Here is a 12,399-nt window from a genome sequence, read left to right as displayed (position 1 = left end):
GACGGAACTAAAAATATCATAATGTATTTACACACTTGTATATAAACGTGCTTGAATATATTCACAGATTCTAATATATTCAAAATAAACTTAGCAAAGTTTTATGAAAGAACTTTGCAAAGAAGTACATTTTAGTGTATCTGTCATGAAAATATAGCACAAAATCTTAGTTAAATATTTTTTAATATTTTATCATGTATATATATTGTTCATAGTTCTTGTAATTGCATTTCTAATTGTGTTGCTGTATTTTAGAAATATATGTCATTCATATTTGTTATGGGCATTTTTTTCTCGGCCACCTCGTTGGGCATTTTGCCTGTTGTGATCCTGTATTTAAATATCGATACATCTTTGGTTTTTTTTATTTCATTATACGATATTGATCATTAATGCTCTGTTAGGAAGTTGTCTAATTGAAACCAACAATTACATAATTACATAAATTAATTAATTTTACATAAATTAATGCACTCGAAGAACTTCTGATGTGGAAGCTAAATTTGCTAAAAATAAAAAAATCGAAACAATTTTTTTTTCTTATTTCATGACTTTCTCAAACTTGTTAAGCAAATGTAGTGTACAAGGCGTTTCATGGAAGTGTCCTCAAGGAAAATAAATTATAAGATTGATTCTAAAATTGAATAAAAATACAGCAAAAAAAGTAAAAAAATCCGCAAAAAGGTGGGAATTCAGCGGCGTTACTAACAATTTTTGTGAAATAATAACTTGGGGGGGGGGGGGATATATAAAAATTCCAAATTTTTTTATACGGCTTCTGATAACAGAATAAAATCAATAGGTACAATTGCGCTTTTATTGCACTGAAAAAAGTTGATCACTTCACATTTTTTTTTTTTTTTTTTTTTTTTTTTGCTGATAAAATTCACACTGATTGAAATTCTTGACTTTTGCCTTGTCGTGACTTGTAAAACTCCTCAAATTTTCGGACAGTAATTTTGTAATGTAAAATTAGAGGAGGGGGGGGGATCATCAATTTAAATCCCTGATTATCGCAAGGAATTTACATTTAATACTTACTGGGTAAAAAAATATCTTTCGTATAATAGAGATAGCCGCAAATTTCAGTAACTTCACGTTTTTCTAAGAAGATAATAGTTTAAATCTTTTTACCACAATTATTATTTTTCCTCATGCGTACTGGGCCAGAAAGAACATCTGGGGCATATAAAGGACAAGATGAGAGAGAAACTCATTTAATTTAACCATAAGAAGAAACACAGGCACAAAGTTTTCCCGTATTCACTTTATTGTAGTTGTACAACAACAGCATATTTTCTGAATAATATGTATATTCATAATATAAATACAGGTAGGACTCAATAATTTCTTTTTTCTTTCTTTCATAATGGAAACTTTTTCAACACCTTTATACAATTTTATCTTCATTTCATTCATTTGATATTTCGAACGAATTCGCGATTAGAACATGAAATATATTCTTTCTCATATCATATTATGAAATTGGAGACCTCTAAATTATAGTAGCTTCATATGTTATAATAAACAAATGATAATTATTTTTTTTACTTGCATATTTGATTATAATCAAATATACACGTTAGATTCATCATTTAATGGTGAAACGTAGTGGGGGAAAATACGAACAATACCCTGAAATAAAATTATACTCTTGGAAATTTTCCAATGTTGTTAAAATATAAATTTTCATGCAATTTGTATAATTTAATCATTGCAATTTTGCGACGGTAGTTATTAAATTCTCTCTTATCATTCAAAAAAATTTGCGTTTTTTTATTAGACATATTTTCATACTTTTCCCTCATCAAATCATATTTCCCACCAAATTTAAACTTTATAACTGTTTTCACTCGGCAATAAACAATTACATGTATTTTTTTTTTTATTTTAGACAAACAATTTTAGTAAAACATTTTTCTCTCACCACAATAATAACATTGTCACAAATGATAACCTCTCTCTAACCTAAATGTGTGACAAAATGATTCATTTTGCGAGTAAATTAAAAATATAATTCGTAATATAATGACTTCCATTAGCTAGTGCTGCTGAAAATGTCAGAAATAAGTGTCTTCAATTATAGAACAATAATAAATTATCCATTATTGTTATATTATTAACATTGCAGCAACTTAGCTCACTTTTTCTCTTACTCGGCTAATGTCTTTTTTTGTCTGATCAGTCAATTTGTTACAATTAATGACTAGATGTTTTTTATTGTAGTCGCGTACTGATTTACATTAAAATTCTATGCGTTTTAAATATTTCTCTTTTACCCTTTCTAAGGCCGTGGGAAGTATGCTTCCCAACAAATTCACCAAATTTTCAAATGTCCATGTCCTATTTTACCACCTCTCAAGAGAGCTACCATCAGATAATAGCTTCAGAAACAATAAAAATAGTAATTTCTAAATAATTTTAAAAAAATTATTAATCCACTAAATATTAATTAATTTTTAAATAAATTTTATCTAATTAGCTAAATGAATTTCTTTTTTGGTTAAATCAATCTCAATCACAAAAATATTTAGGAAAACCATTACTAGAAAAAAAAAATGGCCCTTTAAAAGGTTATATGAAGTTAAATAATAATTTGTTCAAGTTCCACAGAGAACATAATCCTGCAAAGGATTATTTCCCCTTGATTAATATCGATACAGTTTAAAAAGCATTATGCCAGTCGTTTTTAATATTTGAAACTGTTATTAAATCTTGTAATTATTTTAAATCGTTTCAATTAAGTTATACTTAATCATCATTGAATCGTAAAAGTTGTCTGTTTAACCTAATTATTCATTACATTGACTTGACTCACTCGATTTCCTATCATACGTCATGTGTGACTCTATTTTTTTTCTAATTACTCAAATTCCGATCGAGAATTTCGAAATAAAATGGCGTGAAATTTAGACTGGCTGACACAGTCAACAGCCCGGAAATGGTTTTTTATTAAAATTAATTTCACATTAAAAGTAAAATACCCAACACCAGGAGTGCACAACTTTTCAGTCCACGGACCAGATATGCGGTATTTATGTCGCCCGAACAGAAAAGAATTTTCACCAACCAATGACTGTTCTCCATTTCTTTCCTTACGAAGGAAGAAAGTAGTCAAGCGGGTGCTAGAACTCTCAATGATATTGCAATATTGTATATGTAAACGGGGCTTATAAAGAGCGACTATATATGACCTAAATTTTACGTTACATTCGTGTAATTTTGGTTCCCGTCACAACGTTCTTATAAAATGTTTTCCCCTTATTTTCAACGAGGCTCACTTGAATTTTTGAAATTATTACGTTTATTCTGTGATTTATAAATTATATTATTGGAATTTTGGCCATCGTAATTAATTATAGTCATTTAAATACAGGTTTTGCACATATGAATAGCACGATATGAAAAAATTTATAGTTTCAAAACTATTACACATCTGTGATACATAAAAATAAAGGAAAACATTCGAAGTTTGTTTTTCAACGTTGGCTCAATAGATGGCAGCACTTACGTAAAACGCAGTTTCTGAAATTAAAAATGGTGATAATAAGAAAAACACTTTTTGTACACTCACTGCGTTCTGCTTACTGCCATCTATTGAGCCGATGTTTTGATCTTTGATCATTTGATCATTTTTGTCGCACCACGGTGATTTTCTGCACATGAGGGCTAATTAGACCAGGATCTACAATTTATTGCCGATTCCGAACGGCAGGCTTGTTTTTCATACTCATCGAGAGGTTGGTGTGCTAACCCCTCGATGGGAGACTCCCTGCGGTAGCAATTTTTGCTGCGGTCAAGTCGCCGTTTTTTGTTGTACCCCTGTGTCAGGAAAGTTTTCTGACAAGGACGAACTGGGTATCGAACTCGCGACACCTCTAAACATCCTTTGGTACTTTAGGCGAGCATCTTATCGACCGGGCTACCGCGCCCGCTGAACCGATGTTGAAAACACTTTGAATAATTTTTCTATGTTTATGTATCACAGTTTTTAAAATCATGTCCTTCATATGTGCAAACCCTGTATAATCATCACACATATTTTTCATTGGTACATCATGACCAGAATGGTTCTCGTGCCACAAAAATGCAAATCCAAAACATTTATACCTATTTTGCGACTTGCAGTAACCCTTTATTCCCCGCCATTGACAATTGTTCAGCAATTTTATGGGATGGATGGCAACTTCACTCGATTTGACCATTTTTTTTGGCTTTACCACTTCACTTACCTTCGACATTTTTGCAAAAATGGCTGGCCGCTTTACTTGCCTTAGATAACTTTTCTGCGATAATTGTCAACTTATCTTTGCATTTGAAAATTTTTTTGCAATTTTTTTATGCAATATCGTTCGCCCTGGGGCCTATACAAGAGGATGCGATCGAAAATGATAAAGACATTGTTTGATTTTGGACGGAAAACTAGTGATAGTGGGGGATTCGACAATATAGTGCTTGGAAGTTTGTTCCACTCACCAATGGTATGAGGAAAGAAGCTGTATTTAAAGCAGTAGAAGCAAAAATAGGTTTTATTTTAAGGGAATGGTCGAGTCTTCTGGAGATGTAGGGTGGTTTGGTTAGGATACCAGAAGTATCAAAGTTGAAATCACCATGGAAAATCAAATATAATAAGGTTGATCGAGAAATGAGACGAAGAGTGCAGAGAGGGAGGAGATAAGTTCGTTTTTAAGTTCGGACACGGAAACGAAAGATGACCAGCAGTCGTGAGCAAATCGGGTCGATTTATTTTGGATAGATTCGAGTTTGTCTATATTATTGGAGATGGGTCCCAGATTTTAGCGGCGTAAGAAACAACGGGAGAGAGATAACTTTGGTGGCAGAGTAGTCTGATATCCCAAGTGAAGTGCTTCAGGTTGCGGCGGAGGAAGAAAAGTTTGTTTAGACAGTTCTGGCAAACGTAGTCAACATGTTTGTTCCAACGTAGGTCAGCTGAGATCATGACACCGAGGTATTTGATTTGAGAAACTTGAGATAACGTTAAATTATTGATGGAGTAAAAGTATTCAAGAGGAAGTAATTTACGGGTAACTTTCATGTGGACCGTTTTTGAGATATTGATAGACATTTGCCATAAGCAGCACCAGTCAGCGATGGAAGCCAGGTTATGTTCGAGAAGTTCTTGATCAGACTCCTGGTGAATGATACAGTATATTACATAGCCATCAGCAAAGAATCTAGTGGCGCAGTTGAGGTGTTCTGGGATGTCATTGATTTAAATTATGAATAGTAACGGGGAGAAGACCGATCCTTGATGTGTCCCAGACTTTACGGGGGCGGATGGGGAGTTATGATTACTAAAATGATCAATCTGTTTACGATATTTTATGAAAGTCTCCACCCATTTAAGTAATTGTTCGTTGAGGCCAAGATTTGAGAGTTTAAGAAGTTTATCATGGGGAACTTTATCATAAACTTTAAACAAATCTCGGATAATGATATCGGTTTGTAGGTTTTTATCAATGGCTCCCGAGAGGTCGTGGATGAAGAGGGCCAATCGAGAGGTAATAGAAAGAGATTTTCTAACGCGGTGTTGGTTGGGGGGAAAAAGTTGATGGAATCTAAGTTGATACGAATTTCTTTTTGCTACAATATGTTCGAAGATTTTACAGCAGGAGGACGTGATTACTATTGACCTAAAGTTAAGGGGATTGGAAAGTGGACCTAATTTGTGGATAGGAATAATATTATTCATTTTCCAGTCGTTGGAAAGGATAGCAATAATTGGTGATAATCCGTATGGATGCCGCTTTTCGATATTTTTATGAAGGAAATATGGTCAGCCCATGTATTTATCGTGTTGTGAGTATATTGAATACTTTTCTACACGAAAAAATTAGCTTTACGGATGGAATCCCTTGGCGGACCGCATTTGACCCGCGAGCTGAAGGTTGTGCACCCACAGCCTCAACACAATTCACGAACATATCTTTCATATAGGAATGAAATGATTGAATTTAATTCTCTAAAAAAATATGGAAACTTGCAAATACATCGGGAATGTTTCATGGTGAATATCGTGGATAACTGTGGTTTTTATCTCCCATGTTGTCATCATACTAAAAATGAAGACATCTTCCTTATCTCCCACTCATATATGAATATATGTGTACGCATACATATATAGATACATGTATATATATATTCTCTTTTATAAACCTTTTCACAAAACTTCAGGCACTGATTTCTTAGATCCCATTTTTTTTACATTCATAATAATTGTCACCGGCACACTATTATCAACATTATCAGCGTTATTCCAAAAGTCCATGGCGACGGCCTCCTCAGGACGCTTTTGTTAAGAAGTCCATCACATTCACCTGTCCATAGGAAATGCAAAATTAATAAATTAACATCATTACAACAGCATTTATTTATTTATACCAAAATTTGTTACTTGTAAAATCTGAACGCTAATTCGCAGTAAAAACGATGCGTACAGAACTCTCCTTGAATCTCTCATCAGACACACAGACATTAATAATACAATTACATGAATTCTAAATTTTAAATAAGATGTGAATTGAAGTACATGATATCAATCATGTTTTATAACTTGATGATATAAGAGAATTTGAATTCAGTTTCGAAAAATTCATTCTCACAGGGGAGAGAGGGATATTTTTTGGTACAGAAAAAAGGGGTAAACTTTTTGTCGACAGAAGGCACTGCACATAAGCAAATCTGGAAACATGCAAAGCAAAGTCCTATAAAATGCAGGGTGTATGGTTAACAGCTCAATTCTGAATTTCCTGAACTGACGCTTACATGAGGTTTTCATTGCGATGTTGACATTGGTGTATAACGCCCTATTGGTGTAGCTGTTTTACATCAGCCACGAATCACCGGATGAAGCTTCACGTTAAAAAGTCTCCCCACAGAGAGCAACATGCCAACAACGGTACAAATATTCAAGCATGAGTAAAGACTCATAGTCAGAAAAATTGACGGCTGGTGGCAGCACTACAAATAACAAGCATTACACATAAACCAACTTTATGTTACGCTCACAAGACACGCGCGCGCGCACATACCAACATGTACCAATTCGTTAGAAGTTCCGCAGAGGAATGTGTACGAAATGCATGTGTGGTTTAGTAGTAGTAGCTTTATGAACGTTTCAGACACAAAAAAGAATAAAGAATGTTTCGTATCCTATGACTGATTTCATGTTCACCAGAAGGGCGATTGGGCCGAACCCCATTAAATGTGGCCAGCGGAAATTCCCAAATTTATTGATATGGCCTTCGGACTCTTAATATGATTCTACGGTCGATGCCATCTCTTAAGGGTCACAAGAAAAACATTTTGAGACGAGAAAGATGATGTAGGACAGAAGATACACTTTTGGACCACTTTGCCTTAAACATTTATACCGTAAATGTAATTTTGTTTTAGTGTTGAAAAGATGAGAGTGTTGAAAAATAAATCTCACCTGCTGATGAGATGTTGAAAGTGAAGTTCCCAGAAATACCTGGTTCAACACTTCTCCGACAGGTGTCGTGGATCCCAGAAACATGTGTCATTTTTTCCGAATCTCTATAGACCTGAAACAAAAGACAGAAATTTGTAACACTTGCTTAATTCACTAAAGATCTTCGAAAATTTTGAGGAAAGTAAAACTCAGATTTTTATTATTTTTATCTTATCCTTATCTCCCAATATATATTATAAGTATTATTATAATCTGTAGAATACGAGTGATGATCCAAGACTCATTTTATTACGATGAACGCAACCGGTGTCCATCATAGAAGTATTATTTTCATATTGGCCGTCAGAAAAATTTTAATCAGTTCAATTGATTAATTACTCTCACTCTAGTTTGGTTAATGAAACTGGTTATTTAGGAGTAGCAAATATATATTAAAATCCATTGTTTTTAGAGACGATTTTTTTTATTTCTTTTATAGTTATTACACGTCAATTTAATTAATTGATTTATTTTATTGCAATAATTTATTATTTCAGACAAAATCTAATACGTAGAGGATACTGGGACTTTAGTCCCACGGGCAGGTTGTCACACGCTGAATTTCCCAGAGTTTAGATGGTGCCCATTGCCCATAATGATATAGTTTGTGCATCTACTTAAGGGAAATCTTCCTTATACTTTTTTCTGCTTCAGACACTTTCGTAAATTTTTAGAAAGATTTTTCAGAATTTTAACTGGATTAGTAATTTTTCGTTGTCCCGGTTATTATTTTACTTCAATGGCCTGCTTTTATTAATTGATTTTGATTTTATCGACTATGTATATTATAAAGTAATGTATAAGCTATTGTGTGCAACAGATATGGAAAAATGGCTGAATGAAGAGATACCGGTATTTCAGGGAAGGAAAATTCATCATCGTTCCCGCGAGGGCAGAGAAATGAACTTTCCTACCCCTGAAATACCGATATCTCTGAATTCAGCCATTTTTTCCGTAGCTGTTGTATTAACAGGAAAGAGTGGCGTCTTTTTCCATACATAAAGCTATTATTTTGCAGAGTTGCAAACTTCCTTCTTGACAAAACAATCGTTATTGGATTAAGTTTTTAGAAATGTGGATCTGGGTCTGGTTGTCTCAGACTAAACAGGGTTAGTTGTCTCATATGGAAACTTACCCAAATGGGAATAATATTGTGTTAGTGTGCCTTCACTTGGTTGATTTCTTTGAATATGTAAGTATATAAGAAAGAATAGAATACTATACTATAGCGAATTCATCAACTTTATTTCAATGTATCCCGAGAAATTACAGTTTAAGAGAACATTCTGATATAGTGATTCAATATAAGCGTTGAATTCAGGGGCGAGTCTGTGGAAACGGGGACCCCCCAAACTTTTTTTTTTTTTGAGCTCCTTGAGTATATCTACTTAAAATGTTGGATATGTGTATTATAATAAAAATTCTCAATAATTTGGTGGTTCTTGTTTAACTACGTGTGGTACGAACCCGCTGCAACACCACTTCCGCTCCCTCCCCCCCCCTCTGTACAAGTGGCAACGCTTGCCATTACAGCCAAAATATCTGTTCAACTGTTCAAAAGCGGTCCTACGTAAAATTCAAAAAGATTGCAGTTTAATTACATTATCAACATTCATAATTTGCGATGTAACAAGCAACAGAGTGAGGGATACATAATGGAATACATAAAAAACATCTATTTAAATCGAAATTACAATTATTTCAGGTTTTTTTCCCATTTAGTTGGGCAGATTAACAATAAAGTTGAACACAAGGGAAATCATGATCAGGTTTACAAAGCTTAGTAATGTTCTGTGACAACTTGCCCCGTATATGAGGTTGGTTGCCATTTACTGGACAAGAATGTTTTTTTTTTTAATTTATATTTCATAGAAACTGATTTTTTCTGTATTCGCACAAGATCTAGTGCACGCCAATTGTTCAAACTTGATGTTGATATAGCAACCATTTTTGGATTGGTTTGAATTCAATACCCCAAATTAATTGAAATGTAAAAAGTGTGACGAACATCCTCGGTCAGCCATCCCTTTTCGACTCTACCGTGCTGCGGCTTGATTATATTTCTATTGATTTGTTTTTATGCATGAGAATTAGTCCTATTCAACTCTCACGCGTTTTATTTACTAAACTCCCACGTTTTCTTGCCTCTTTTGCATTTTCTTGAATTAAATCAAATTACTAAATTTTAATTACTTACGTTGGTTGGTATTTTTTTGAAATACATAAGAGAATAGTGATGCTCACGAAATCCTAAGATAATGATTTCATTCCGAATTCCGACGGAGTTTAAATTAACTTTAGAGTGAAAGAGATGGTCGTCGTTTTCATTGGACGACCAAATATCCATGATATTTAATTAAACCTCGGTGGAATCCATAATTAATGCACCGCTAATCTTTTCTAAATACCTCGGGTCTTGGCCGCGGCACGCGCTTGTTTGCGGCGTTTTCCATCCATCATACGCTTTCGAATTCGCCGCTGCAATAAACGTCATTCGGGATGATGCTGATGATCCCGTAGCCTGTGAAGGACATTAATCAGCTGCGTTTCTGCCAATCATAGCATCAGACAACTCGCTCCAGCGACCGCAATCATCAATCATTTTCTTCCAAAGGCTGATTGATTGATTTAAGATACCTGACGTTGGGTTTGTGTTTGCACTAAAACTCTGTCTCTCTTTAAAGCACCAGTTTATCGTTCTTCGAAAATCGATGAAATACAATATAACTACTATATTTAATGTTTTTCTATGAAAATAAATTGACTGTTCTACAGAGTGATTATAATTTAAGTTCCCGTACACTCCGAGTAGTTGTTCTCAAAAACTGCTCATCCGAATACAGCCAAATTTTAGGATATCTTAATGAGACCATGGGATAGAGATTTATGAAATAATAAAAGTTCAATATTTGACTATCAAGGTGAAAAAGTGATGCTTTTTTATTGCATTTTACATTTTCCCATGGACCATATAGCGTATATACCTAGTTTCAACGGTATACGTCTACCAGAACGGGAGCTGCAATAGTCTGAGTACTTAGTATACTGACACTACTCCGACTTATGTATCGCCCGTTCTGGAGGATGTATTCCATTGAAACTTCATATATATATATATACGCTATATGGCTCATGGGGAAAAGGAAATTGCATTAAAAAGCTCCACTTTTTCACCTGGTGGTCGAAAATTCAAGTTTTTTTTTTTTAATTTCATAAATCATCTCTCTCCAATGGGATCATTAAGATATCCTAGAAAATTGCTGTGTTCGGATAAGCAGTTTCTACGAAAAATTCTCAGATTACGGGAACTTTAATTATAATCACACTGTACATCTGGAATTACTGGTTTGTAATTGGAAATACAGTCTACGCGACATATTATAATCATGGATAATGTGATCATTCTTGTATTGATGCTACTTTTGCTACTTTTGCTACTTTTGTAAAGAACGGAACAGACCAATATGATAACATGGTATTTGGTCTGGGAAAAAAATTCGTTTACAGTTACTAGGACTTCGGATAATATCTTTTTTCAGTCGAAAGATTTTTTTTTTTTGCTCTTTCTGAAGCTAAAGTTTAACCAAACTTATTTTTTTCCCTGTAAGTTATCGTTATCAAACCAGAAGACGATGTAAGACGCTAAAAAATTACTCCTCTTTCACCCCCTCTCGTTGACAAACATTTCCATACAAGATTCATCGAAAGACTGGTTATTTGTGGAGATGAAAATTAGAAGGAAGAAAATTCATCACTGCCCCCACGGGGACTCGAACCCCGGTCTCTCGCTTGTTGGACGAGTGCTCTACCATCTAAGCTATGGAAGCAGATAGAATATTTCAACCTTGGAGAGTATATATATGTTGAAAGGCACCGTACACGGACGGCGTCAACAGTCAACTAATAACTCGTGAATGACAAAGGCCAACCAGATGGCCATATGCATATAGAAACGTCCTCTCCACTTGTCAATACTGCCCCGTGGGGGCAGTGATGAATTTTCTTTAGACGAACGCATCCAGTTCGTCTTAACGGGATGCACGGTCACCGTACTTGCAAACGAGGCTTTTTCACTTATAATTATCATTCAGTTATTATTATCAGAATCCCCAAGTCCCGATGTGACCGCATTAAGTGATGTTGACTACATATATTAAAGGTTCTGTAGCTATTGCGGCTTTACGATCTTCTTTTTGTTAATTACTTATCGCGTACACAAAAGCAATCAATTAAGAATCATAATGAAACATACAAAACAATATTTGTGGTCACTCAAACTCGTGACGATGTAACTCCGCCCGTTTTCTTCCCAATGTCCATGGCAACGGAAACCTGCATGCAAATAAAAATCAATTTAATGAGCCTATACTTTTACCAACATTATTTTGAGCTGAATCATACGAATGGTATTCGAAATCATGCGAATGTACACAAATAACAATTGGATAAATTGTAAACGCAAATAAAATCAGCAATAAAAATTTAACAATTTAATTCACAGGACTGCCGGGGAGGACGTTGTTTCCCTCGAGGCCCCCAAGTCTGTTATAATATATACAAGTCGGCCCAATATGGTTATACAGTATATTAATGTTTTGTCTTTTCTGTGTGATTTTTGTTTTGTCTTTAAAGTGCATTTAGCTGTTCTTTTTTTGCTAATAAATAATAATAATAAACCGTAATACTGGAAAAAGCCTTATCAATATGTATCAGTACATTCAGTTAAAAATGTAAATTTTGAATAATTAAACTTAGCAATATAAAAACCATTTATAATACCCACAATGTTTCTTATAGAGCCCGGATTATATGCACTTGAAAAGTGGTAAAATATATGCACTAAAAATGCTGAAATATGCATAAAAATGTTGAAATATGCATTAAAAATGTTGAAATATGCATTAAAA

At 34.1% G+C, this 12,399-nt stretch overlaps 1 protein-coding gene and 1 non-coding gene across 2 annotated transcripts in view; both read right to left on the bottom strand.

The window, feature by feature from the left end:
• Positions 1-1,262: 1,262 nt before the first annotated feature.
• Positions 1,263-12,399, bottom strand: part of LOC149075801 (uncharacterized) — a 76,292-nt gene continuing 65,155 nt past the window's right edge. The window contains exons 12-14 of the mRNA XM_089243315.1: positions 11,745-11,824; positions 7,454-7,565; positions 1,263-6,338 (exon numbers count right to left, since the gene is read on the bottom strand). Of these exons, the coding sequence (XP_089099441.1) occupies positions 6,241-6,338; positions 7,454-7,565; positions 11,745-11,824 (290 nt within the window). The 3' untranslated portion in view covers positions 1,263-6,240. The remainder of the gene's footprint in view (positions 6,339-7,453; positions 7,566-11,744; positions 11,825-12,399) is intronic.
• TRNAV-AAC (transfer RNA valine (anticodon AAC)) lies at positions 11,248-11,319 on the bottom strand. Its single transcript has one exon. It is a non-coding gene; the product is annotated as a tRNA-Val (tRNA).

This window comes from Pholcus phalangioides, unplaced genomic scaffold, assembly GCF_987345545.1.
Source record: "Pholcus phalangioides strain wild (caught in Gottingen) unplaced genomic scaffold, Ppha-v1.0 ptg000015l_1, whole genome shotgun sequence".
Taxonomy (NCBI): domain Eukaryota; kingdom Metazoa; phylum Arthropoda; class Arachnida; order Araneae; family Pholcidae; genus Pholcus; species Pholcus phalangioides.
The sequence above is the reverse complement of the archived record's forward strand: the minus strand, read 5'-3'. Positions and strand labels throughout refer to the sequence as shown.